Source organism: Neofelis nebulosa, chromosome 14 (genome assembly GCF_028018385.1).
Source record: "Neofelis nebulosa isolate mNeoNeb1 chromosome 14, mNeoNeb1.pri, whole genome shotgun sequence".
NCBI classification, from domain to species: Eukaryota; Metazoa; Chordata; class Mammalia; order Carnivora; family Felidae; genus Neofelis; species Neofelis nebulosa.
This window is the reverse complement of record NC_080795.1, coordinates 38,151,663-38,177,085: the sequence shown is the minus strand read 5'-3', so window position 1 is coordinate 38,177,085 and position 25,423 is coordinate 38,151,663. Positions and strand designations below refer to the sequence as shown.

The 25,423-nt window shown below is 40.4% G+C and overlaps 1 protein-coding gene across 1 annotated transcript in view; it reads right to left on the bottom strand.

Moving 5' to 3' along the window:
- Positions 1-25,423, bottom strand: part of NECAB1 (N-terminal EF-hand calcium binding protein 1) — a 197,291-nt gene that overhangs the window by 28,845 nt on the left and 143,023 nt on the right. The window contains exons 6-9 of the mRNA XM_058698510.1: positions 19,224-19,360; positions 8,049-8,170; positions 4,939-5,015; positions 733-786 (exon numbers count right to left, since the gene is read on the bottom strand). Of these exons, the coding sequence (XP_058554493.1) occupies positions 733-786; positions 4,939-5,015; positions 8,049-8,170; positions 19,224-19,360 (390 nt within the window). The remainder of the gene's footprint in view (positions 1-732; positions 787-4,938; positions 5,016-8,048; positions 8,171-19,223; positions 19,361-25,423) is intronic.

The window sequence follows — 25,423 nt, the reverse complement described above, 5'->3', positions numbered from 1 at the left end:
AGATTTTAAAATTTAAATTTTCACTAAACGAAAATGTAATGATCCACTTTTTCCAAACAGAATGTGCTATAAATATGTGCCTCAAAATAAAGTAAAATAACAAATCATATATATGTGTTGCTTTTTAATTACATAATCACAAATTTCTTTTTGTTGGGTCTCAGTGCCTGCTAACATCACTTTATCCATTTTCTTTCGATCTCCATAAATTGCCACCCCTGCTGATGGACATCTTTTCCCTATGGATGTAAATGTTCCTTTTTTCTCTAAGTGTCAACTTTGTTTTTGAAAAATGATTTCTGAGCACTTGCAGTGTGCCTGGCCCTGGGTAACATAATACTAAATAGCATCAAGTTTCAGCTCAGGCGTGGCACTCAGGCTTACAGGGGTTATAAAATGTTTATGACATAATTGGGATGTTGCCCTTCTCTGCCGGTCATATCCATTCAATTATTCAATAACTCATTGACTGATATGTGCATAAAATTCTCATTTTACACACATAACATGCTACATACTTACATAAAACCCCTGCAAAGTAGGCATTGTTAGGTTTTCACAAATCACAATTTAGAAACTACTACAGAGCCGTGCAAAATAAAACATGCCTATGTACTCCTTTTTCAAAATTTCACTGAGATAGTAGCTAATTTTGAAGAATTTTTTTTCCTTCAAATATTTGCCAAGTACATATTTCTAACACTTTGACCTAGAAAGAAAAAAAGTACTTACAGATTTAGTATTCCCTTCAATAACTTCTTCTTCCCGTGGTTCAAGTTTGAGATCCTTTAAAGAAAGAAATGGGGAAGGCAGGGACCAGAAATTAGAGGAAACATCATATACTTGAATGGTAACTCTTTTGTGGCTGATATTGTGCCAGAAGCAGCTCATTATCTGAAAGGATATGGAATCATTCTGATTTTAAAAATGAAGCTTTTCCAATAAAGACTCTTTTACCCATTTATCAATGGTAAAGAGCCATTTCAGTGTGTTCAATTTGTTATTGCTTTAAGTTTACTGATGATATTAAAAGAGAACAAAAGAGAAAGGAGATTCATGAAAACTGGGAAAGGGTAGAACAGTAAAAAAAACAAAAACAAAAACAAAAACAAAACAAAACGAGTAGGCTGATTTCTTTTGCTGTTAGTACTGATCACCACTTTTCCTGGGAGATCATGATGGACATTAGCGTAACGGCCACAATACATTTACACTCTAGTGATAATTTTACTTTACTAAAACATGAACTCAAAAGCAAATGAAAGCACTATTGATATTTTCTAAAAATGAAGGGCTACTAAAAAGATCCTAGAATTTTCTACCGTGATCAGTGGATGATGCTAACGTCTCCAGTGAAACCAAGCATGTAATCTCGGAGGACTTCATTCTAAGAATATATCACCTCGCATTGGTGGTGAGGATTATGCACAATAATTCCTTCAGATAGATAAAGAAATCCCTTGAAATCGGTATAAATCCAGACGGTCTGAAATAACATAAGCCTGTTAAAAACAGGGCTATGTTGCTTTAGCTATGCTATTCTCTTGCAGTAAAACCTTAAACAAGTTACTTGACTTATCTAGGGTTCACTTTTAGTGTTTCCTCTGCCTTAAATTCTCTATTCCTAGGGCACCATCTAGCTGGCTCCTTTTCCTTTCTCATACCTCAACTCAAATGTCACTGCCTTAGAGCCACCTTCCCGGATCACCCACTTAAGTATCCAACCCCTCATCTCCACCATATTGCCTTAGTTTGTCCTCAGAGTACTTTTCCCTCTCTGAAATTATCTTGTTTCATTTATTTGTTTACTGATTTTGATCTGTGTTGGATGAAGGACCTTACCTGTTTGGATCACTGCTGCATTTCCACTGCCAGAATAATACCTGGCATAAAGTAGATGCTTAACAAGCATCCGTTGAATAAATGAATGGCCTAATGAACGCCCCATTTAAATCATAGCTTTTCTGTGAAGGCGAAGTGACGCAATGCATATGGATGTGAAGTGAATCTTAAAGACAGAAACTGGAACAATGGTCTCCTTGCCCACTTTTTCCCTAACACCAACTCAGGTACACTTTTCACGTCTACTTTCTTTGATCTAAGATAACAACAGCTTAAATGAAGTCGTATGAATGCAACATCCTTAGTTGTACCCCTTCAAAGAGGATGCCCTGTGATCTGGTGATACACTTAGGGTTTCATGAAGATCAAACAGGTTTTGTTGCTGTTATTTAACATAAAGATGTTTCTGCAGAGTGGGAGCAAAATAGCAAACATAATCTCAATATATCCCCATAAATCCTCATAGAGGCTGAAATGGAAAGATAGAACGCCTGAAGGGATTTTTAGAGATTTCAAGTATTATTTTTCCCCCTCACGTGAATGGTATTGGGCCTGGTTTCCAGTGCAGGAAGGATCTATCACACTAAGTGGAGAGAAAAGAGAACACCTGTTCCACTGCAGGTACACTTCCTCTTAACGGGGAGATCAAACCTAGTGCCCAAAACTGCAGGAGACGAGAGAGTCAGCTGTGAAATGACATGCACTTAGCTACTGTTTGGCAATCGGGTAGTTGTTCCTCTAAAAGCCTAATTCGCAGTACAGAATAAGTTGTAGAAGCAAACGGAACTTGCACTGCCTCTCCATTCATTAAGACAGATCCTGCTGAGCCCCACACCGCTGGAACCCAATGCTGAAGACCATCACATCATACTTTCAGCAAATCTCTCAGACATTGTCCTCAAAATGAAACCCTTTCATGGAAAGGGAGGAAGAAAAAGTCTAGGGAAGAAAGAGATGTGATAATACTTTGATTTAAAGTTGGAAAAAAGGCATGACCTAAGTTTAAGCTATTCCTTTAAAAATAGCTATATAAAGTTAAGACACCAAATAAAGACAGGTTTGCCAAGCACCTCAAAGCCATTTGAAAAGGAGGTATTTGTGTTCTTTAAATGAATCTAAATTTATGTAACAATAGACTCTTTATGTTTTAACAAGGTCTGTTTTCCAAATAGAGGTCATGGATTTCCAGCCCTTCCAGGATTGGAAAACTAATTTTCATAGCCGCCATTTTTCTCGTGAATATTTTTAGTCTCGGCTCACATATCAATTAATAAAATTAGGAAGGAGGAACGCTGAACTGCTGCCAACTGTAAGTTTAGGTTTTTTGCCCAGTAAATGGCCAACGTAAACGTGACAAACGGTGACATGGTGCCAGAGGGGCTGGCATTCTCCAAAGTCACTTCTCCTGGACTTGATTACTTGTACAGAACCTCATTTTCAGAGGTCTTACTCAACCTCAGGACTTGGAAGTTTCATCTTTGTGGAGACAGTTCTTAAGATCTTAAACCATTGGCCTGACGTGTTACCTACTAACATCTACCTGGACATTTCTGCCTAAGTGTCCTATTGGGTCTTGAAATTAACACATCTAATAAGCCGGTTCACCTCACCTCACCTCACCTCACCTCACCTCACCTCACCTCACCTCACCTCACCTCACGATCTCTCACTTGTCTCTCCATTTCTGTTAGTGGTACAATTGAGGGAGACACTCAGGCTCAAATCCTCAGACTCCTCTTTGAGATACTCCTGTCCTTTACCCATCATACCCACTCAGGGGTCCTGTTAATTTCACTTTAAGTCTTTCACTCTGCCATTTTCTTTTCAGTCATACAATATAGGTCCGCCTCTTTCCATACCTAATCCCAGCAGGCTCAGATCTAGAACCTGCTCTTTAATATCACTGCTCGAGATGGCTTCGGTGGCTCTGACTTTGAATGTTCCTGTTTAAATCTGTTTAAATCCAGTTTGTACGCTTGCTGTCCAATTTTCTATCTAAAAGATCTCTTTGGTCATATCACTTACCTGTTGAAAAATAATAAATGCTTCCTGTTGTCTCCAAGGCCAAGCCCAAATCCCTTTCTCTATTATTTAATGCCATCCATAATATGGCCCCCATCCATCCGCACCATCTTATTTGTTATCATTTCCCCAAATGAAAGACTAACTAAGCTGGTCTATTTAAGCTTTACTCATGCTATCACCCTTACCTGAATATCCTCTCTAGCTGCTCTCTTTTTACTAAAATTTTACTGCTCCATAGCACAGGTTTGTTTGTTCACTAGTTTGTTATCAGACAAGCATTTATTCCAATTTTAGTGACAATACTTTTTACTTTCAGGGAATTCTCTCTTCTCCCTTCAATATAGTGCTCTGGGACTGTTAATCAAGATGTTCTCCCCCTCATCAGTTAAGAAGCTACTTTCTAGAGGTTGAGAGTGTAATTTCATCTTTTAGTATATTGTGCAACCATTTCCCTGAGTCACTATGAAACATTCCCAAGACATCAGCCAGGTCATCCCTAAGAGCTGCCACATGCATTGTTCAAGCACCCTGCTACCTTCGGCAGTGATAACTCAAGAGTCAGGCAATGCAGTTAGGCAATGCATTTATTTAACTTGCAACTCCACATATTGCACATATAACTAGGGGTAGGCATGGGTGGCCTAAGAATTAATGTGAGCTTCTCTATTTGCTTTAACAGAAAGGCTCAGGGGTGCCTGGGTGGCTCAGTCGGTTAAGTGTCCGACTTTGGCTCAGGCCATGATCTTACAGTTTGTGAGTTTGAGCCCCGCGTCGGGCTCTGTGCTGACAGCTCGGAGCCTGGAGCCTGGAGCCTGGAGCTTGCTTCGGATTCTGTGTCTCCCTCTCCCTCTCTCTGACCCTCCCCCACTCGCGTGCGCTCTCTCTCTCTCTCAAGAATAAATAAACATTAAAAAAAAAGAAAGGCCCAGATAACTACCAAGTAGTCATTAGTAGCATCACAGTGCTCCTGGCTAATATTCTATCCATGGGGCAGCCATGGATATATTAATACAATGAGGAAAACGGGTCACTGAAAAGTGAGAGGGAGAAGAAAGAAAAGGAAGCACCCACCTTCTTTTCCAGTCGATCAATTAATTTCTGGAGTCTATTGATCTGGGTCATCCACTGGTTGTCTTCTTCTAATAAGCCTTGAGGGGAAAATCATGAGGGCAATTAAACAGAGCAGGAATGCTTTGGCATCTCAGAATTTTCCTTTTACCCGGAAGGAAGCACACAGTGTCGCTGACTAGTCAGCACCCTTTTAAGAAATATATTCACGTGAGTGCTTTCTAAGTTATTGATTTCCATAGATCCATGCATCCCAGTGGGTTCACTCTTACAAGTCTGTGGTTTTTATGTTGCCGCCTGTACTGGTCTTTGATAGTCAAAGAACAGATCCTGCTGAGACACTTTTACCACCCCACGAGATGGCTGAGTTTTCTTCTGAAAAAAGGAAAGCTTTAATCAATAATTCTAAACTTACTTCCAAAACAGTGGAAGAAGCCAGGGAAATAACAGGCTTGAGCACAGTAAAAGAGCTGGTGTCTCCTTTCCTAGGGACTGACCCGAGTAAACATGGGCAATATGGTCATGGCATAGCAGTTAAGAGAGCAGACTCTGGAACCTGAAGATCATGGTCAAATTACTTGGCTCCTCTGGCCTCAGCTTCCTTATTTTTAAAATGGCAATAATACCACCACTGGCCACATTGTCATTGTGAGGAATAAATTAGAATATATATGTATATATACAAACATACGCATATGCATATATATGTAGTATACGTATGTCTGTGTGAACATATACACAAACACACATCTATAGTCCAGCACCGGGGCAAGCATTATGTAAGTTCTGCTGTTATTATTGCTGTAATTACATTTTCTAAAATAAGTAGCTTTTATTATTGTTTTTCAAGCTCTACACCCAATGTGGGGCTTGAACTCATGACCTGGAGATTATTCAAAGGTGCAGAGGGAAGAGTTGTGGTCTGAGCCCCTGCACAAACATCCAGGCATCCTTCCGTATCCTTATGGCAGCTTGTGCAAAATTATTTCATAGGCATTTGCTGAAATAATAGTATTGAATACTTCTTGATGGGAGAGTGTAATTGAATTCAAACCATAAAGCCTTGTTTTAGCTTTGAATGTTAGAAAGATAAGACCAAAATTATAAAGAGGTAGTACTTTAATTAGAATTCACTTCTCTTTCTGCGTTCTTGGGCAAAACTCTCAAAGTTTATCGCATAAATTATGATGCGAAACTAAGTAGTAGCATAGTCACACAGAAGCAGCTACAAAAAATCAGAATAAGGGTGCTTTATAATAGAAAACACTGTAACTGTGTAAACAAAATCTATGTTTATTTTTAATTTAGGAATTAATTAACACATTTCCATTCCGGATTGTTCCTAAAAGAATTTAAGGTGGCTGTCACGTCAACATTTCTTAGAAGGATATTTTGGGTTTCGCTGTGTTTTCAAAATGGTTAAAGCATAAAGGACAATCTATATTTTGACTCAGGAGCCTAGACCTGTCATTTCCTAGTTAACACACGGTAGACTATATCATTGTTCCTAAGTTTTCACTATCTTCCTGTTATAGAATTCTACATATACAACCTCTGCCCCTCAACTTTGCAGGACCTCCTACCACAATGGATGGAGTACATGTCCCTTCCCACTATTACTGGGTTTGGCATGTGACTCATTTGGTCAATGGAGAGCTAGCAGGTAAGATGCACACAGTGGTTTTTTTTTTTGTTTTTTTTTTTTAATTTTTTTTTTTCAACGTTTTTTATTTATTTTTGGGACAGAGAGAGACAGAGCATGAACGGGGGAGGGGCAGAGAGAGAGGGAGACACAGAATCTGAAACAGGCTCCAGGCTCCGAGCCATCAGCCCAGAGCCCGACGCGGGGCTCGAACTCACGGACCGCGAGATCGTGACCTGGCTGAAGTCGGACGCTTAACCGACTGCGCCACCCAGGCGCCCCGCACACAGTGGTTTTAACTGAGCTGTGTGATTTATGCTTCTGACACCCAGCAGAAGAGTTTGCTTCAAGTAGTCACTGATCCCAGGAGGCTATGTGAGAAGCAGAGCTGAGCCCAACCTAGAGGCTGGAGAGCACACATCACCCAAATCACAATCAACTACGTACCCATGAACAAAAAAGACAAATATTTGCGATTGTAAACACTGAGATTTTAAGGTTGTTTCTAAGTAAAAATGGTCTAATGAATCATATGACCTTGGACAAATTGCTGTACTTCTGGGGAAATAAATACACTGACATCTATCTCATAAGGTACTAGAATATAAGATAATGATCAAGAAGGCACTTTGAAACCTTCCAAGTACAGTATGTAAATATAGGCTAGAGTTAGTACTTTGATTTTCTGAAATATTAGGTAAAGGTTAATTGTGTTAAAATGGTATGTTCAAGTGGTTTATATATATACATACATATACACATATACATACATAGCTTCTAGAAATTACTGTGATATTTTGTAACATGGATTTGTATATTTCAAATGAATTTCAAAGTAATTATTACAAATGACATTATTAAAATATAATGACCTAAAAATTATTAATAAGGTTTTAGTCCAGGTTTGGGTCTGGGTGGCTCAGTCGGTTGAGTGCTCGACTTCGGCTCAGGGCACGATCTCGCAGTTCATAAGTTCGAGCCCCACACAGGACTCGCTGCTGTCAGTGCAAAGCCTGCTTTAGATTCTCTGTCCCCCTCTCTCTGCCCCCGCCCCCCTTGCACGCTCCCTCTCTCTCAAAAAGAAATAAATATTAAAACATTTTTTAAAAGCTAAGGTTTCAGCCCAATAAAGATTATATTACCCACTTCCTGAAACAGACTTTGCATATGTGTAGGCAGGCTTTAGGGGATCCGGAGCAAATTAAGGTAAAGGGCGCTTCCTTCTTCTACAGGTCTCAAGGTCCCATCACCCTCTGTGCACTGCGAGGTGCGGTTGTGGGATTCTCATGGAAACAATGGTGTGGATCATCACCTCGTTCTTAATACCACAGGCTCTTTGCCACTGTGGTTCAGACAAACTTTTCTGAAAGCATTTCATTACTATTGCCGTTTTACTTGCTTAAAAAAAATAAATCAGTGTGAAAATCAAAACAGTCAGTTTGGAAGAAGAAAAATGGCAAAGCTACATTACCTGGACCACAGGCACTGAACTGGGGGCTTTTGGGGGAGAAGCTGTTGTGCCTCTGGACTCGGCGACTTGATCGTTTTCCAGGCCACTGGATCAACAGGACTTCTGGCTTGGTCGGCCCTTGCCTTGAACAACAGAGACAACATTTAACCTCAGCGTCAGGCTCTGGCCCTGAGAAACAGATCTTCAGCCATCGGTCACAAAGATTTTCTGGTGTAGCGACATGAGAAGTTACGAGAATTACTGCTTGCCAACACGCTCTAGAGACCCAGATGATTTGGTTTTATACACGTGAACCTACAGGAGAGACTCGGAGCTGGCTTTATGCTTCAAAAGTCTGAGTAAAAATCATATCGTAATTTGTGATTTAAGAAAAACTTCTTTCTTTTCTGGGCCAAACCATCAGTGGAAAAACTGTTTCTGTGTGTGCTGGTGTATTTAGTTTGAGAACACCTATGGAGTCTGTTTCTTCTTTCAGTTTTAAATTTTTTAAATCAAGGCTATGTATCCATATATTTTTAAAAGTCAAATAATTCTATAAAACTCATTTTAACAAATAGGAGTTCCTACTCACCTCCACACCACTCCCCATTCACAGAAGGAATGCTTACAACAAGTGTTCGTTTGGATGTTTACCCTCATACCTATATATAATATGCTTAAAGTACTATCTCTTTATTCTTTAGTTTTTAAATGTATCTATTAGCTTCCTAAAAGGAAATGCTCAGGACAATGATATATGCAAGGAAATATTATAAGGAATTTAAAGGAAGACTGCTTAAAAGGATGGATTCGGTTAGGGAGGCAAGCATTTGGTTCCCTATTCTTCTCTCCTGGTTGGAATACAAACATGATAGCTGAATTCCAGCAACCATATTGGGCCATGAGGCAAACCCAAGGATGTACTTACTATGTGAAAAAGGCAGGAGGTCTATGATGAATCTGTAGAGTTGTCATACTTGATTAGGCTGCTGCCACCACACTCTTTCATAACAGATAATAAGTCCTTATGTGTTTAAGCCTCCTTTTTTTCCTGTTATATGCAGCAGAATCTAATACTAATTTATTCATCCAAAAATCTTCCTTTGTTATCAGTAAGGGAAAATTTCTTTAGCCTCTCTCTGGTGCTGACTCCCCCCCAACCCCCTTTTAAATTTGGATTTCATTTACTCTTTGGTTTGGTGGAAGAGAACATCTAATGGCTTCACAGGAAAGGGTGTACCATGCGAGGCAAAATTTGTGAGACGCTGCATATTAAAAAGATACTTTTATTTTATTCTCCTACTTCATTGGTGGTTTTATGGGGAAAATAACTTTTTTTTTTTATTTTTTAAAATTCCAGTATCATTAATGCACAGTGCTATATTAGTTTCAGGAGTACAATATAGTGATTCAACAATTCTACACACTACTCAGAGTTCATCATCATAGATGTACTCTGAATCCCCTTCACCTATTTCACCCATCCCCCCACTCAACTCCTCTCTCAGAACCATCAGTGTGTTCAAAATAGTTAAGAGTCTGTAACTGGTTTGTCTCTTTTTTTTCTTTGTTTTGTTTCTTAAATTCTACATATGAGTGAAATCGTATGGTGTTTGTCTTCCTCTGACTGAATTATTTCACTTAGCTTTATACTCTCCAGATCCGTCCATGTTGTTGCAAAAAGCAAGATTTCATTCTTCTATGTGGCCAAGTAATATTCTACTGTGTGTGTGTGTGTGTGTGTGTGTGTGTGTGTGTGTGTGTGTGTATCCCTTGATATCAATTAATTGACCATATAATCATGAGTTTATTTCTGGGCTTTCTATTCTGTTCCACTGATCTATGTGTCTAATTCTGTGCCAGCACTGTTGGAGGCCGGGCCCCGGTGCCAGGCTGAGACCGGGCCCAGGTTGCCAGGGTCGAGCAATGGTTCCCTGTTGACTCAGCCAACCCGGTGGTTCCCCCTCCTATTCCCCCATTTTCAAGGGCATACGAAAGCCTTGTCAAGGCTGAGAAAGTTAATTCCTAAAGCCTGTGGTCTGTGGGTGTTGGCAGTAATGTTACCTCCCCTTTTTCTACCCCGAGTCAAATAGAAACAAACATGGGAACTGTGTTTTGCTAGCAATCTTATCAACAAGGTCTTGCTGTGACCCGTTTAGAAAATTCACAAGGAACACAGAACTAAATGTTTTGGTTGTCAGCGATTATGTGAAACCTGTTTATTCTTAGAATGGCCTGACCCATAAGAGTCTTGATATAAAAGATTGTGTACAGCAACAATAAAGCAGTCACTTGGGCCATCAGCCCGGGGGACCCTCCTGTTCCCAAACTGTCTTCTCTTCTCTCTTTTTTTTTTCTTACATTCCCCTACCCTCAGGACCCTGATCTTGGTGTTTGTTGCGCTGGTCGCAACACAGCACCATGCTGTTTTGATTGCTACAGCTTTGGATTATATCTTGAAATCTGGATACCTCCAGTTTTGTTCTTCTTCAAGATTGTTTTGGCTATTCAGGGTCTTTTGTGGTTCCATAGAAATTTTAGGATTGTTTGTTGCAGTTTTGTGAAAAATACTGTTGGTATTTTGATAAGGACTGCATTAAATGTGTAGATTGCTTTGGGTTGTATGAGCATTTAAAAAATATTTCTTCTCCCAATCCATGAGCATGGAATGTCTTTCCATTTATTTGTGTCATCTTCAATTCTTTCATCAATGTTTTATAGTTTTCAGAGTACAGTTCTTTCATCTCCTTGGTTAAGTTTATTCTTTGGTTTTTAAATTATTTTTGGTACAGATGTAAATGGGATTGTTTTCTTAATTTCTCTTTCTGCTATTTATTAGTGCACAGAAATTCAACGAATTTCTGTGTATTGACTTTGTCTCTTGTAATTTTATTGAATTCATTTATCAGTTCTAGTAGTTTTTTGATGGAGTCCTCAGGGTTTTCTATATATAATATGTCATCTGCCAATAGTGAAAGTTTTACTTCTTCCTTACCAATCTGGATGCCTTTTCTTTCCTTTTCTGGTTGATTTCTGCAGCTAGGATTTCTAGTACTATATTGAATGAAAGTGCTGACAGTGGACATCTTTGTCTCATTCCTGACCTTAGGGGAAAAGCTCTCAGTTTTTTACCAATGAGTATGATGTTAGCTGTGGGTTTTTACATATGGCCTTTATTATGTTGAGGTATGTTCCCTCTAAACTTACTTTATTGAGGGTCTTTATCATGAATGGATGTGGTACTTTGTCAAATGCTTTTTCTGCATCTATTGAAATGAACATAGAGCTTTTAATCCTTCCTCTTGTTCATGTGATATATCATGTTTGCTGATTTGCAAATATTGAAATCCCACTTAGCTGTGGTGAATGATTTTTTAAAATTTATTGTTGGATTTGGTTTGCTAATATTTTGTTAGGATTTTGCATCCATGTTCTTCACAGATATTGGCCTGTAGGTCTCTATTGTAGTGTCTTTACCCAGTTTGGGTATCAGGGTAATGCTGGCTTCACAGAATGAATTTGGAAGTTTTCCTTTCTCTTCTATTTTTTTTGAATAGTTTGAGAAGAATGGGTATTAACTCTTCTTTAAATATTTGGTAGAATTCACCTGTGAAGTCATCTGGTCTTGGACTTTTGTTTATGGGGAGTTTTTGAATACTGATTCGATTTTATTGGTGGTAATCAGTATTCTGAAAGAGTATTCTTAGTTACGGCTTTTTTTTTTTTTTTTCATTTCAGCACTTTGAATAATAGATCAAGCTACTCCCTCTGACGGGCAGTGTTTCTGCTGATTTTAATTATTATGTGTCTTGGTGTAGACCTGCTTGGGTTGATTTTATTGGAGGCTCTCTCTGCCTCCTCGATCTGGGTGTCTGTTTCCTTCCTCAGATTCAGGAAGTTTTCAGCCATTATTTCTTCACATAAATTTTCTGCCCCTATTTCTCTCTCTTCTCCTTCTGGGATCCCTATAATGTGAATGCTATTGCACTTAATGGTGTCACTGAATGCCCCTAATCTATGCTTACTTTTTACTATTATTTTCTCTTTCCTGAGCTTGATTGCTTTATATCACTGTGTCTTCCAGGTTACTGATCCATTCTTCTGCTTCCTCTAGTCCACCACTGATTCCCTCTACTGTAGTTTTAATTTCTATTATTAAGATCTTCACCTCTTTTTTTTTTTCATATTCTATGTCTTTGTAGAGGGTCTTACTGAAATACTCCAGTCTTTTCTTGAGTCAGATGAGTATGTTTATGACCATTAATTTAAATTCTCCATCAGGTATATTACTTATCTCCATTTCACTTTGCTCTTTTGCTCTGAGTTCATCCTGTTCTTTCACGTGGGACATATTCCCTGTCTCCTCATTTTGCCCAACTTTCTGTGTCTGTTTCTATATATTAGGAAAGTCAGCTATGTCTCCTTCTCCTGAAAGTAGTGGCCTTATGAAGAAGAGGTCCTGTAGTGCCATGCAGTGCAATGCCCTCCGTTTACCAGAACCTGGCATTTCAGGGGTGTCTCCTATGTGTGTTACATGCATCCTAATGTTTTGGCCAAGCTGTATTTGCCTTCAGTATAGTCAGCTGCAGTGTCTCTCTCTCTGTCTGTTGTGCCAGGGTTTGGTCCTTGTTTTGTTAATGGGAAAGTCTGGTGCCACTTTGGCATTGAGTTTGGTCAAAGCAGGCATTTACCTGAACTGTGGTCGCACTGATCTGCAAGGCACTCCCCCTATATTGTCTACTGAGTGGTTTCTGTTGGTGGGCAGGGCCAACAGTCAGACTAGATGTCTGCCCCAGTCCACTTCTGGGGCCCCAGTGGAGCTGGTATGTGTGGTTACCTTTCCCCCTCCCCAGGGCAGAAGTAACTTTGGATTTGCATTGGCCACTGTATTGGATTCTTGCCTAATGCCACACCTGTAGCACCATTTTGGACTCCTGCTTGCCAAGTTGGATTACAGCAGACAGGTCTGCAGAAGAACATGGGTGTTGGGCATGCTCTTGACAAGCTAGATGAAGAGTGTTTATGCTGATTCCTGAAGGAGTCCATATATCTACTCTGAGGTGCGTGGGAGGGAAATGATGCTTGCCAACTCCTTTGTTCCTGGAGAAGTCTCCCAAAGATCCCTCCTCCTCCAGCACACATTTTGAGATTAGTAAATAAATCTCCTTCCCATATATTCCCTTCAGTTTTCAAACTGCTGCTTCTATGCTGTATCTCAGCAGGAGGGCGGGAACTCAGTTTCTTTGAGGGCGGGAACTCAGTTTCCTATGGCCTTCCAGATCTTTTTTTTTTTTTTTTTTTGAATTCTAGGTGTTAAGCCCCACTAATTCAAAGAACTAACGAAGTTGAACCACTCTGGTTTTCAAATCCAAATGTTATAGGGGTTCATCTTCCCTGTGTGGGTCCCTTGTGTCTGGGGTGCTTGGTCCAGAGTTCGCTCATCTCCCTTTTCCATGCTTACAGCGTCCCTCCCTACCACAGCCAGTTGAGTGGGTCTATTTGGCTCCTGACTGTATCTCCACCCTTCCTACCACTTTCAAGGTGGCCTCTTCTCTACATTTATCTGTGGAAAGTCTGTTCTGCCAGTCTCCTGGTCATTTTCTAGGTTATTTACACTTATGTGGGTGTTACTTAGGTGCATCTATGAGACTATGTGAGCCTAGGATCCTTCTACTCTGCCGTCTTTCCCAGAAGTCAGAGTGAAGAATTTTAGGTTGCAAGTCATTTCCTCCTCAAATTTTGAAAAAGCTGCCTCACTGCATTCTAGCTTTTAGTGCCATTATTTAAAAAATCTAGTGTCTTACTCATCCTCTGTGTTTGACCTAGTTTTTGGTCTGGGAGATTTTAGACACTTCTCTGTCTCTGGTATTCTGAAATACCATAATGGCATTCCTTGGTGTCAGATTTTACGATTCATTGTAATGGGCTCTTAGTCTGTTCTATCAACTTGGAAACTCATGTCCTTGTCTGAGAATTATTTCTTAGATAATTTCTCTCCTTTTTTTCTCTATCTGAAATTACTACTTTTCAAATCTGGAACCTCTTGGACTACCCTATAGCTTTATTATTTTTCTTTCTTATTTTTCATCTCTTTTTGAAAATGTCATCACACTTTTATCTCCAAATCTTGCTCACAGGTTCTTGTTTCTGCAATCATAATTTCCAAGAGCTCTTTGAGTGCTTTGAATATTATTATTTTTAAGTAGCATCCTTTCCTTAATTCATAAATGCAATATTGTTTTCTGTTTTCTGAGGGTATTGATGATTTGGGGGGGGGAGTCTTCTGTTCTCTGGATTATATGTTTGTTCTAAGTTTCTGTTTTTGTGTTTGATTTGTTCTCCTGGTTGTCCCTGCCTATTTCAGAGGGAAGAAACAGGGGTGATTGGAGAGAGAGGCAGGGAGGGAGGGAGGGATGGGGAGAGAGGGAGAGAGGGAGAGAGGGAGAGAGAGAGAGAGAGGGAGAGAGGCAAAGAGAGAGAGAGAGAGAGAGAGAGAGAGAGAGAGAGAGAGAGAGGGAGGGAGGGAGGGAGGGAGGGAGGGAGGGAGGGGGCAATTGCCAACTCACAGCCTCCACTGTAGAGTGGCCTGGCTAGGCCTATTCATTATGGGCACCATAGCTTGGTACTTTAAGTGTTTCTCTTGGACTGAGAAAAGCCATAGAAGCATCCCCAACTAGTGTATAAGCTCGCTGTAAGTGCTCTGGGTGGGTGTCAAAACTCACCGTTCGGTATGGAGACTTTCACTTAACGCCTCAGTTTTTAGTATCACGGACTAACCCCTGCTGTGCTAGGTGTACATCTGTTCACCTTCTCCAGAACGAACATCTCTAAGCTTCCTTGAGGAGTCATCACACAGCACTGGGTGGAGCTTTCAGCAATACATTAGGCCTGCCTTCATCCCCACTGCACATGGTGAAGCCAATCCTTGAGCCTTTCTGTACCCATTACATTGCATTTTGGCTTCATACATTGTCTATATTTCATCTTTCTCAGAGCTTCTACATCAGTCATCACTAGATTCATCTTCTTTCCATATTCCAAGCTTCTATCTCGTTGGTTCCTCTATCCTTATCTTGGTAGGTTTATGACTCCTTTTTGTCCGGGCACTGTTAATGCCTTTTTTGAAAAGTTTAGGGAGGAAGGAAAAGAAATGTTTACTCTCCAATCTTTAACTAGACCATCCTATGGAAAGTCAACTTTCTATCAATTTCAGTGGTGACAAGAATAGGAGACTAGATCAGTTATTCTCTATGTTCAGGCTGAGGGAATATGAACTGTCTGAACTTGTATAATTACCTATAAGCTTCCCTGACTTCTGTAATAGCCAACCATCAAAAGGAGAAAAATAACTTCCAAACCTAGAAGGAAATCAGTCATTTCTCTGGATAAAGGAGAACTTTGGAAAATAGAGTAAATTTTCAGATTCCATTATAAAAAAGAAATTCACATATAATTAAACTGTGTTCCCAGAAATCTGGTTTGTGAGGAATGGAGATTTATATAAGAGGACAGGGGCCTCTGGAGGGAAACTTCAGTGTAACATAATGATTATTCTTGTCATTGGCTATTAGGTACTTTCAGAAGACATGGAATTAAAGTGGCTCCCATTTACCAGTATGCCAGGACAGATACAAAGAGTGTTGTAGAACACCATCTGAAAATCTCACCTCTGTGGCATTCCAGCTGTACGCATCCCTTCTCTCTGAAATTGCCATTTTCACATGAATAGACACAGACATTCTGCCCAACATTGCATGTCTAACTCATTACTGCAGGATGACTGATACTGTGTGATTCCTCCCTGGGGTTGATAACTAGACTAGATGCCTTCTCAAAATTTGCTATATTCCAAAGAAGCTTTGTATCCCTAGGTTTCACAAATATTAAGCCTCAAAGTAACACTGATGTTTAAGGGGAAGCAAATTACTATAACCCTGGGATTTTTAATGTTCTCTGCAGGTTCCAGCTGTTGACTATGCAGGGCATCATGGAATCTTCCTTTATGTTACAAAAAACTGATGAGGTTTTGGGTACATTGATTTGACCTCTCCTCTCTGACCTAGCTCTAATTCTTCCCAAATCTTTACTATATACTGTTATGAGACTAATATTCCCTAAAACCTGGGACGCCTGGGTGGCTCAGTCAGTTAAACATACGACTTCAGCTCAGGTCATGATCTCATGCTTCATGAGTTCTAGCACCGTGCTGGACTCTGTGCTGACAGCTCAGGGCCTGGAGCCTGCTTCAGATTCTGTGTCTCCCTCTCTCTCTGCCCCTCCCCTACTCATGCTCTTTCTCGGTCCCTCAAAAAATAAAGAAAAACATTAAAAAATTAAATGTTTCCATTACATTTCTCTTTCATTTACAACCACCAATCTCGGATCATATGAAATCTAAATGCAGCTATCTAGCTTTTAAGACCTTCTAGGGGTGCCTGGGTGGCTCAGTCGGTTAAGCACCCAACTTCGGCTCAGGTCACGATCTCACGGTTCATGGGTTCAAGCCCCACGCTGGGCTCTGTGCTGACCGCTCAGAGCCTGGAGCCTGCTTTGGCTTCTGTGTCTCCCTCTCTCTCTGCTCCTCCCCCACTCATGCTGTGTCTCTGTCTCAAAAATAAACATTTAAGACCTTCCCTGGCTTACATGCCAGGTAGGTTACTTTCACTGTCCCAGGTCCTCATCCACTGCTATTCTACATGGTTCCCTTTATTTGGGATTCCCTTTCATTCATTCAGTTTCATATATTGAACATGTAGTTGCGCCAGGTAGAGGGAAACAAGGCAGAGCCCCTGTCGTTTAGAAACTCCAAGTCTCATGGGAGAGATAAGTAAACGGCTGGGTTTGTAGGTACATCTAAGTAGAGGGTACTGAGGAAATACACAGTGGTGGAGCAGGACAAATAAAGACAGCAGTGAAGGTTTCCCAGAGCAAGTGCTGTCCAAGCAATGACCAAGCAAATGGGGAAGAGCGAGCCAGAAGAAAGGAGATGGTACTATGGGGTGGGTGAGAGGACCCATCCCCCCAGGGAGAATATTCTCTGCCATTAAATCTACCCTAAATATCCTGCTCAAGTCTTGTCTCCTCTGAGGCTTATTTACTGGTCTCTTACTTGATATCACAGGAAAAAGAGAGCCATCTTTCCTGTCTTGTTTTTTCCCCACCAGTGAGGGCCCCTGGGGTTCTCGTGGCTTTGGTCTATGGTGACCAGCTGATTCGAAGACGAAACCAGGGAGAGGAGACACAGCACTTTTAAACACGAGCACAACTTGCACTCTTCCATCAGGGTCACCAGAGATTCTAAGTTGGATTTGTGAGTTTATACAAACTCATAGTGGAAATGAGTTTTTTATTTGTTTTTTACTTTATTTTTAATGAAACCTCCCCAGGTGGAGTATCATGGATTTGGGGTGGGGTGTGGGCATCCCTGGGTACCTTAATCAAATCCTGTACAACAGCACTACCCAGATTTACATCAGACCTGTAATAGTTCTTATTCTTCCAGGCTCTGTTTGAACTAGAAACCTATAAATAAAATATTCATGAGTCCTCCAGTGTCTTTCAGTTCTGCATTATCACATTCTTTCTCATTAAACACAGCTGCAGCTGTTGGTAGCTTTCACAGGGGGTCAAGGCTAGCCTGTGGCCTGACACAAAAAACAGCTGTTCGTTATGTATTCACTATATAGCGGTGTATGTAGAATTCAAGTTTGCAGGAGATGACCATAGACAAAACCCAAAATGCAGGTGAAGAAGGGAAGGGGAGCACTTCTGCAGGCCTCTTCCCAGGGGGCTAATAATTGACTCTAAAAAGGGAGAATCTATTTTGCGACAAGAAAATCTAGACACAACCAAGAAACCAACCTTAACTTCCCGTTTGGAACCTGAAATCAGTATCACTGTGTTTCAAGATACTCCGTTATCCTCTGCTCAAACTTGCGGAACTGGCTGGCTGCTTTTCTAAAGCTCTCTGTTACACCTGCCATTTGAGATGGAATCACTCAATGCAGTGGAAAGAAGTTTATAATGTGAAAATGCTCCACAGATCCATTGAAGAGCGCACACCCATGTTCATCAGCTGCACAAGCTCATTAGATTGGAGATTAGAGGCTTTTTTGTTAGGATTTGGTGGTGCTCACTCATTTTGACATTGTAAACACATGGTTGAAAATTCCACTGTTTCTCTGAGATGTCCTAATGATTATGTATCCATTAATTTGTTTAGACAAATTGGCCCTACCGAGTACTTTATTAGCAGCCTGTTCAAAAAAGCTACTGTGTGGTTCTCCCTAACTTAAAATGCAAAAAGTTAGATGGTCACATATCTAGGTTTGAAGTAACACATGCAAAAATATGTTGCATAAGCATGAGTTTTGCCAAGCCCTTCTCTAGCTTGCAAGGTATAAACAATGGTAACTCAAGAGAGTACCAACTGCTGGTTGGAATAATTTTTGTCTGCTTTACACATTTCTAATTCAGGTTTCTCTTTAGCATTAGCACCTTTATTTATATAGCTTTTATAATCTCATTACTTATCTTCTCCGTGATATTACTTGGTGGTCCTGAATTTTGAAAACTTTTCCTACCATCCATTTTTCTCTATTTCCTTAAATAAAAAGGCTGATTCTACTCCCAAGTCCCCAGGTACATCCAGTTCATTTGGCCTCTTGGTCTCTTTTCTATCACTTCCACATTTTCACATAATACTCATCTGCAAGATGAGCCCAAATCCCATCAGGAAATTCCACACAATTGTCTTTCACTCTCTCTCCATATTTAACCTTTTGCTTTTCCTAAATTCTTGGCAAGTTGTTCCCCCTTCTGTATGATAAGTATCACTTTGCACCGTGCATTACGGTTTTACTCTTCACGTCTTATTTACGTATTAGATTTTAGCCTCCTGAAAAGTCAGGACTTTGTAAAATGTATCTTTATGTTACCACAGTGTCTTTTAAAGACTTCTTCATCTATTAAATCCTCAATTTAAATTCGTTGAATAATTGATGGACAGTAAAAGTAGAAGCCATGCCATGGCCTCTTGTAGAGGAAAATATAAGGCAAGAACCCAACGGTGGTTCCTGTCATTCCATTTAAATTGATTAATTTTCATTTTTAGTTTTCATTAGTTTAAGCATAAATGCCCCGCAACTGGTATTTCACAGTAAGTAGCAAGACACCATATGAAAATATTTAACTTGCCTTTCTTGACGGGTTTGCTCCTCAGTAGTTTCCATGGCACATTCCAGAGAATTCTGGAGAGACTGAAGCTGATTCAAGGTCTCCTTCAATAAAAATCGAGTTACAAATTGTTCCAAGTTGGAGGCCTCTTGGTAGTCCTAAAGATGACCAAACAAAGGCAGTTACAAGTATGGGAAGGAAAAAATATCCAAGAATCGTTTTCCCCCATGTACCCAGCAATCTCAGATCAATCCTCGAGGAGAAACTAAGGCAGACATGTCGGCCCTGGAGGCTGGGGCAGAGCTCTATTCACCCACCAGCAGTTGAATTTAAGAGCTGCAGAGACCACAGGAATATCTCTCATCTTCCACTGCACATGCATCAACATAAGGAAAAAGGACAAAACAAGCAGAATTATGGAACAGGCATATGTATAAAAGGAAAAGAATATTCTCTGGAGAAAAAAAAAAGGTTGGAATGTGATTAACTCAGCTTGTTCTGTGCTTCATTTAAGTAACAACCACACCATCATGTATTTTCTCCATTATCAACTAAATGAAGTCACGTTTCAGCAACTGGCTTAGTTCCCTCTTGATGTATTTATTATGCCTGATCTGTATTATACTGAAGCCAAAGGAAATTATGTGTAGTTATCCCCAAACTCAGAAAATGTTAGGCATGGAATATTTAAACAGTTTGCTAAATCTGCTCATGTCCCTCCCTCACGAACCTACCTGAAGCTCAATTGTATCTAAATGCCACAAAAGCACTGTTCCTTCAGACAGCCCCAAGTCTACCTGGAGATCACTGCATACAGAATAGCCGTACTTGCCAAGCTTAGTTTTGGGAGACAGGTGGGCTGTACGTGGTGCTACCTGCTGTTCTCTTCTACAGTCTCAGGGAGAACCAGGAAAGAAATGAAAATCAGGTTGGCATGGAATCCAGCTGCCCAAGCCACTCTTTCATGGCATGAGACCAGCCAGTGAAAACTCATTTTCTAGATTATTGGGTGGGAATGATACATACAAGTTCAGCTAAGGAACAGATTTATCTAGCTCTGTCCCTAGATGACTTTTCACGTTGAAAATACAAAACTGAAAGGAGCGACCGTGACAAGATAATGCCGGAAGTTACAAGGTGCTGGGACATCTCATGTCATGGTTAGAAACTCAGAAAAAACAAGATGTAGTTATTTAATCTCTCTGGGTCTCAGTTTTCTCATTTACAAATCAGGCTATAACTCAGGCATATATTCCATCTCAAAATGGTCTGTGTTTCCACCAAATCGGAATTAGGAAATACTGGATTGTGGCCTCCTGATGGAAATTACTTCGGAAATTTTCTTCTGATAGCAGAACCACGTACGGCCCTAGAAACCTTCATTTCATTCCTATTTTGAAATCATAAAATGCCTCAATTATCAGTTTCTTTTTAAGTGCATTCTTGTAGGTGAACACAGAAAATTCCCTTATCTACCCTATCTAATGATCCGATTTGAAATATAAAAATGTTCATGCCTTTAAACTCCACCTAAGAAACTAACCATAAACCAAAACATTACATGCTTATAATAACCTAAGAGTTTTTGTGAGTTAATTCAAGGTAAAAACACACCCCATATTTAGTTTTATCGAATAGATTGCTACTTAGTAGCAATAAAAACTTCAAAAAATTATTTCTCGATGTGTTTTTTTTTTTAAACTGAGAAAAACTTTCTTTTGAGAAGAAAATGTGATAGAAAAAAAGGCATGTGCTTGATTCTTTCCCCCTAGTCATTTCCCTTTTGAGAAAGCATAGTTTTATTTATTTATTTATTTATTTTTTTCATTTTATTTATTTATTTATTTATTTTTTATTTATTTATTTATTTTTTTTTTATTTTTTAATATATGAAATTTACTGTCAAATTGGTTTCCATACAACACCCAGTGCTCATCCCAAAAGGTGCCCTCCTCAATACCCATCACCCACCCTCCCCTCCCTCCTACCCCCCATCAACCCTCAGTTTGTTCTCAGTTTTTATTTTTTATTTTTTATTTTTTTAAATTTTTTTTTCAACGTTTTTTATTTATTTTTGGGACAGAGAGAGACAGAGCATGAACGGGGGAGGGGCAGAGAGAGAGGGAGACACAGAATCGGAAACAGGCTCCAGGCTCCGAGCCATCAGCCCAGAGCCTGACGCGGGGCTCGAACTCACGGACCGCGAGATCGTGACCTGGCTGAAGTCGGACGCTTAACCGACTGCGCCACCCAGGCGCCCCTGTTCTCAGTTTTTAACAGTCTCTTATGCTTTGGCTCTCTCCCACTCTAACCTCTTTTTTTTTTTTTTTCCCTTCCCCTCCCCCATGGGTTTCTGTTACGTTTCTCAGGATCCACATAAGAGTGAAACCATATGGTATCTGTCTTTCTCTGTATGGCTTATTTCACTTAGCATCACACTCTCCAGTTCCATCCACGTTGCTACAAAAGGCCATATTTCATTCTTTCTCATTGCCACGTAGTATTCCATTGTGTATATAAACCACAATTTCTTTATCCATTCATCAGTTGATGGACATTTAGGCTCTTTCCATAATTTGGCGATTGTTGAGAGTGCTGTGGAAAGCATAGTTTTAAAATAGAATTTATTTAAAACATTTTTTTAAAAATAAAAACAATTTATTAAAATGCCAAGACAGCGTAATGGTGTAGTCAGAGATTATGCCAATTACATTTGCATCTCAGTATACACCACGACTAATCCAAAGCCAACCTATGAAGTTTTATACCTATTTGGAGACAGCCTGTAAGGTGAAGGAAGCGTACATTTACTGAGCAACGCATTGTCCCATCAGCCTGGCTCTTTCCTCAGTTAAATGCTAAGTGTCATGTCAGGATGACAGAACTAATCGCATATCATTGCAATCAGATTTTAGCTTCTTAGGCTCAAAGGTCACACCTTATACCACTGTGGGCCTCATGGTGCCTGCAACAGATAACTCACTCAATATTTGATTGTAGAGAAACTCCTCTAAGTCTAAAAATTGATTGCATTAGCTATTGTGGTCTTAACATATTACGATTTGGGTGACGTTTGAGTGCAATACTTAAGGACAGTTAAAATCTGACAACTGGCTATTCCACGGCAGCAAAGTAAGAAGTGATTTCGATACTGAGACATCTGTCTCCCTCTGATGAGAGTTTGCTATCGTCACGAGTGATTCTTCAGACAACATTAAGAGGTGGCACAACCAGCTAGTACACTGTGAATGGCTGATGCCTTGACACTGAGAGGGGTGGGAGATGGGGATAAGGTTTTGGGGGACTCAGTTCTTTGAGTCAATACAAAGATTGGCTGTTATGTGCTACCACCCCTGGATCATGAGAAAAGAGCCTCTTTCTTTCTTTTCTTTTCTTTATCTTTATCTTTATTTATTTTTGAGAGAGAGACAGAGTGTGAGCAGGGGAGGAGCAGAGAGAGAGGGAGACACAGAATCGGAAGCAGGCTCCAGGCCCTGAGCTGTCAGCACAGAGCCCAACACAGGGCTCAAACTCACGAACTGTGAGATCATAACCTGAGCTGAAGTCTGACGCTCAACTGACTGAGCCACCCAGGCGCCCCTAAAACAGCTTGTTTTCTAATATTCCTGTTTATCCTTCCAGACTCCACTCATGGCACCGCCTTGGTAGAGCCTTTCCTTTCCCTGATCTACCACTTTGCTTCGTGGGATTAGGCACACTTCCTCTCCCTTCTCTGTGTTCCGAGCCAGAGGAACTGGTTAATATGCAATTTATCACTGTATATTATAATGCTGTTCTACTTGCCCATCTCCCACATCCCAGGCGAGCTCTTTAAAGGTGGGAAATAAGAGGTGCTTGGGGGGCTCAATCAGTTGAGCTTCTGACTTTTGATTTTGGCTCTGGTCATGATCTCATGGTTTGTGGGACTGAGCCCCATGTCCGCCTCTGCAGGGACAGCACGGAGCCTGCCTGGATTCTCTCTCCCTCTCTCTGTCTCTCTCCCACTTGTGCATGTGCTCTCTCTCTCTCTCTCTCCCTCTTAAAATAAATAAATAAACATTAAAAGAACCCATAAAGGTAGGAAATATACCTTATAATCATCTCTGCCTCCAGAATGCCCAGAACAAAGCCCAGCTCATAGCATGGTGCTTAAATGTTTAAAGGGTATGTGCGCAACAGGACGCTACCTGTAGATTCAGGCACCAGAGGGCGTATCTGGGCATCAGAAACTATTTTTGCCTTCCCCCAGGCACCAGCTGCTTCCCCCTGCCTCTCACCCTTGCCAGGGGCAGACACTGCTGTCCAGCCTGTCTGGTCGTGTGGGCTCTGCAATAAATGGAAATAAAGCTTTGTTCTTAACAGACTGTCCTCATTTCATTTTCTGGACCATGTGTTAGTCTTCTTTCCTTCCCTTCATCTGAATCCCAAGGTTTAGGACTGCAGACCCAGGTGGCATGGATTCAATCCCCCTTTCCTTCTCTGGGACGTGCAGCAGATGTTCCTTTGGAAGGTGGTGGCAAAAGAAGCAGATGGAAAATTAAATAGATAACAAGCTGGAAAATGTCAAAGCCTGGTCCTCTTTATTCTCAACAAACGTGTTGGTTGTGCAGGTACAAAAAGGGGTCTTTGCATGCTGAACTCCCCGAAGACTAGTATGTTGGCTTAAGATACACATTCCTTTGAGCAAAATCCAGAATGCGAGAAACTGGCAGAAAGAACATCCACTCGTCTACGAAAGCAGCAAAAACACGTACAGATGGTACCTGATATCCAGATTCTGCCACTTTTTTCAAAAACAGTTTATTCCTTTATGTCTATTGGAAAGGTTATAGGCAAATGAAGGTTAATTATATGTTTCTCAGATCCCAATACTGTTTATTCATGTCTTTGACAACTGTCATTGAATCTTGAAGCGGAAATTGTTAACAAACTAGCATTAATATTTCCGTTTGTGCCTTTGGAAAGCCACACTGTGAACAATCCGCCTATTTCTTTTATATGGAGCTGGGACAGGGTGAGGATTTATTCAAGGAAAAACCCTAGCATTAGAAGCACAGTCCTTTAAATATCAGGTTTCTTAGGGCACTGCCTGTGCATCTTAATTGTCAGATCATTTCTCAGAAAGCAAGCCCCTGCCCATCAGGGTGATAGAAGAGTAGAGATCCCGGCTATTAACCCACCATGAATCATCTGAGTTAATTAGGAAAATCAGAGCATCAGTCTTCCCTGTTTGTATTTGCCCTACTTGAAAATTAATCAGGTCGGTGACATCCAGCCTCAGTGTCTTCTTGTTTATGAGATCAGATGCAATCGGACTTAGTGGGGGGGGGGGGGGGGAGGGGGGAGGGCTTCTGACTTCCTTTTGATCTAAGCCCCTGCAGCTATCCCTGTTCTTGTGTGAGACGTCTGTGCCTGCTTCGGTAACAGGAAAAAGTTCACTTTTACAAGGATAAGGTTATCTTTTTCTTTTTCTACTCCCCTGCAAACTGTTGCCATTTAAAAACAGTAACTGGGGGCACCTGGGTGGCTCAGTTAGTTGGGACTCCGACTTTGGCCTAGGTCATGATCTCACCATTCCCGAGTTCAAGCCCCATGTCGTAGGGCTCTGTGCTGACAGCTCAGAGCCTGGAAACCATTTCAGATTCTGTGTCTCCCTCTCCCTCTCTGCCCCTCCCCAACTCGTGCTCTGCCTCTATCAAAAATAAATAAACGTTGAAAAAAATTTAAAAAATAGTAGCTGGTTTACACTGCTTTATCTGTGTCCTATTTCTTTAGACATTCTTAGACTTTCATTTTAAATGACTTTTCTTTTAAACTGGGAGAATACTATATCAAATTTAACCCTTAAAAAATAAAAAATAAATAAATAAGTAACTGGTCCTTAATTCAGAGTCTTAAAAATTGACTGAGGTTAATTCCAGATGGGTCTTTAGAAATTTTAGAGAGCAAAATGAGAAATTACAATATTTTCACATGCAGATTCCCAAGGATTCAAGGAATTATAGATTTGCAGGTTAGTGAAAGAAAAAAACAAGGCTCTAATCGTGGAATAAAATGTTACTAAATAACCAATAAATTTCAACAATTTTGAAGCCCCATCTTAACTAGCTATTCTATAGTTTGAAAGCAGAAAATACTTTGGAGATGAGTCGTATAATTTAACATCTTTACAATGGCAAACTCCACTGTAGAGGGCTCATGTTGAAGTTATCAAAGATTGA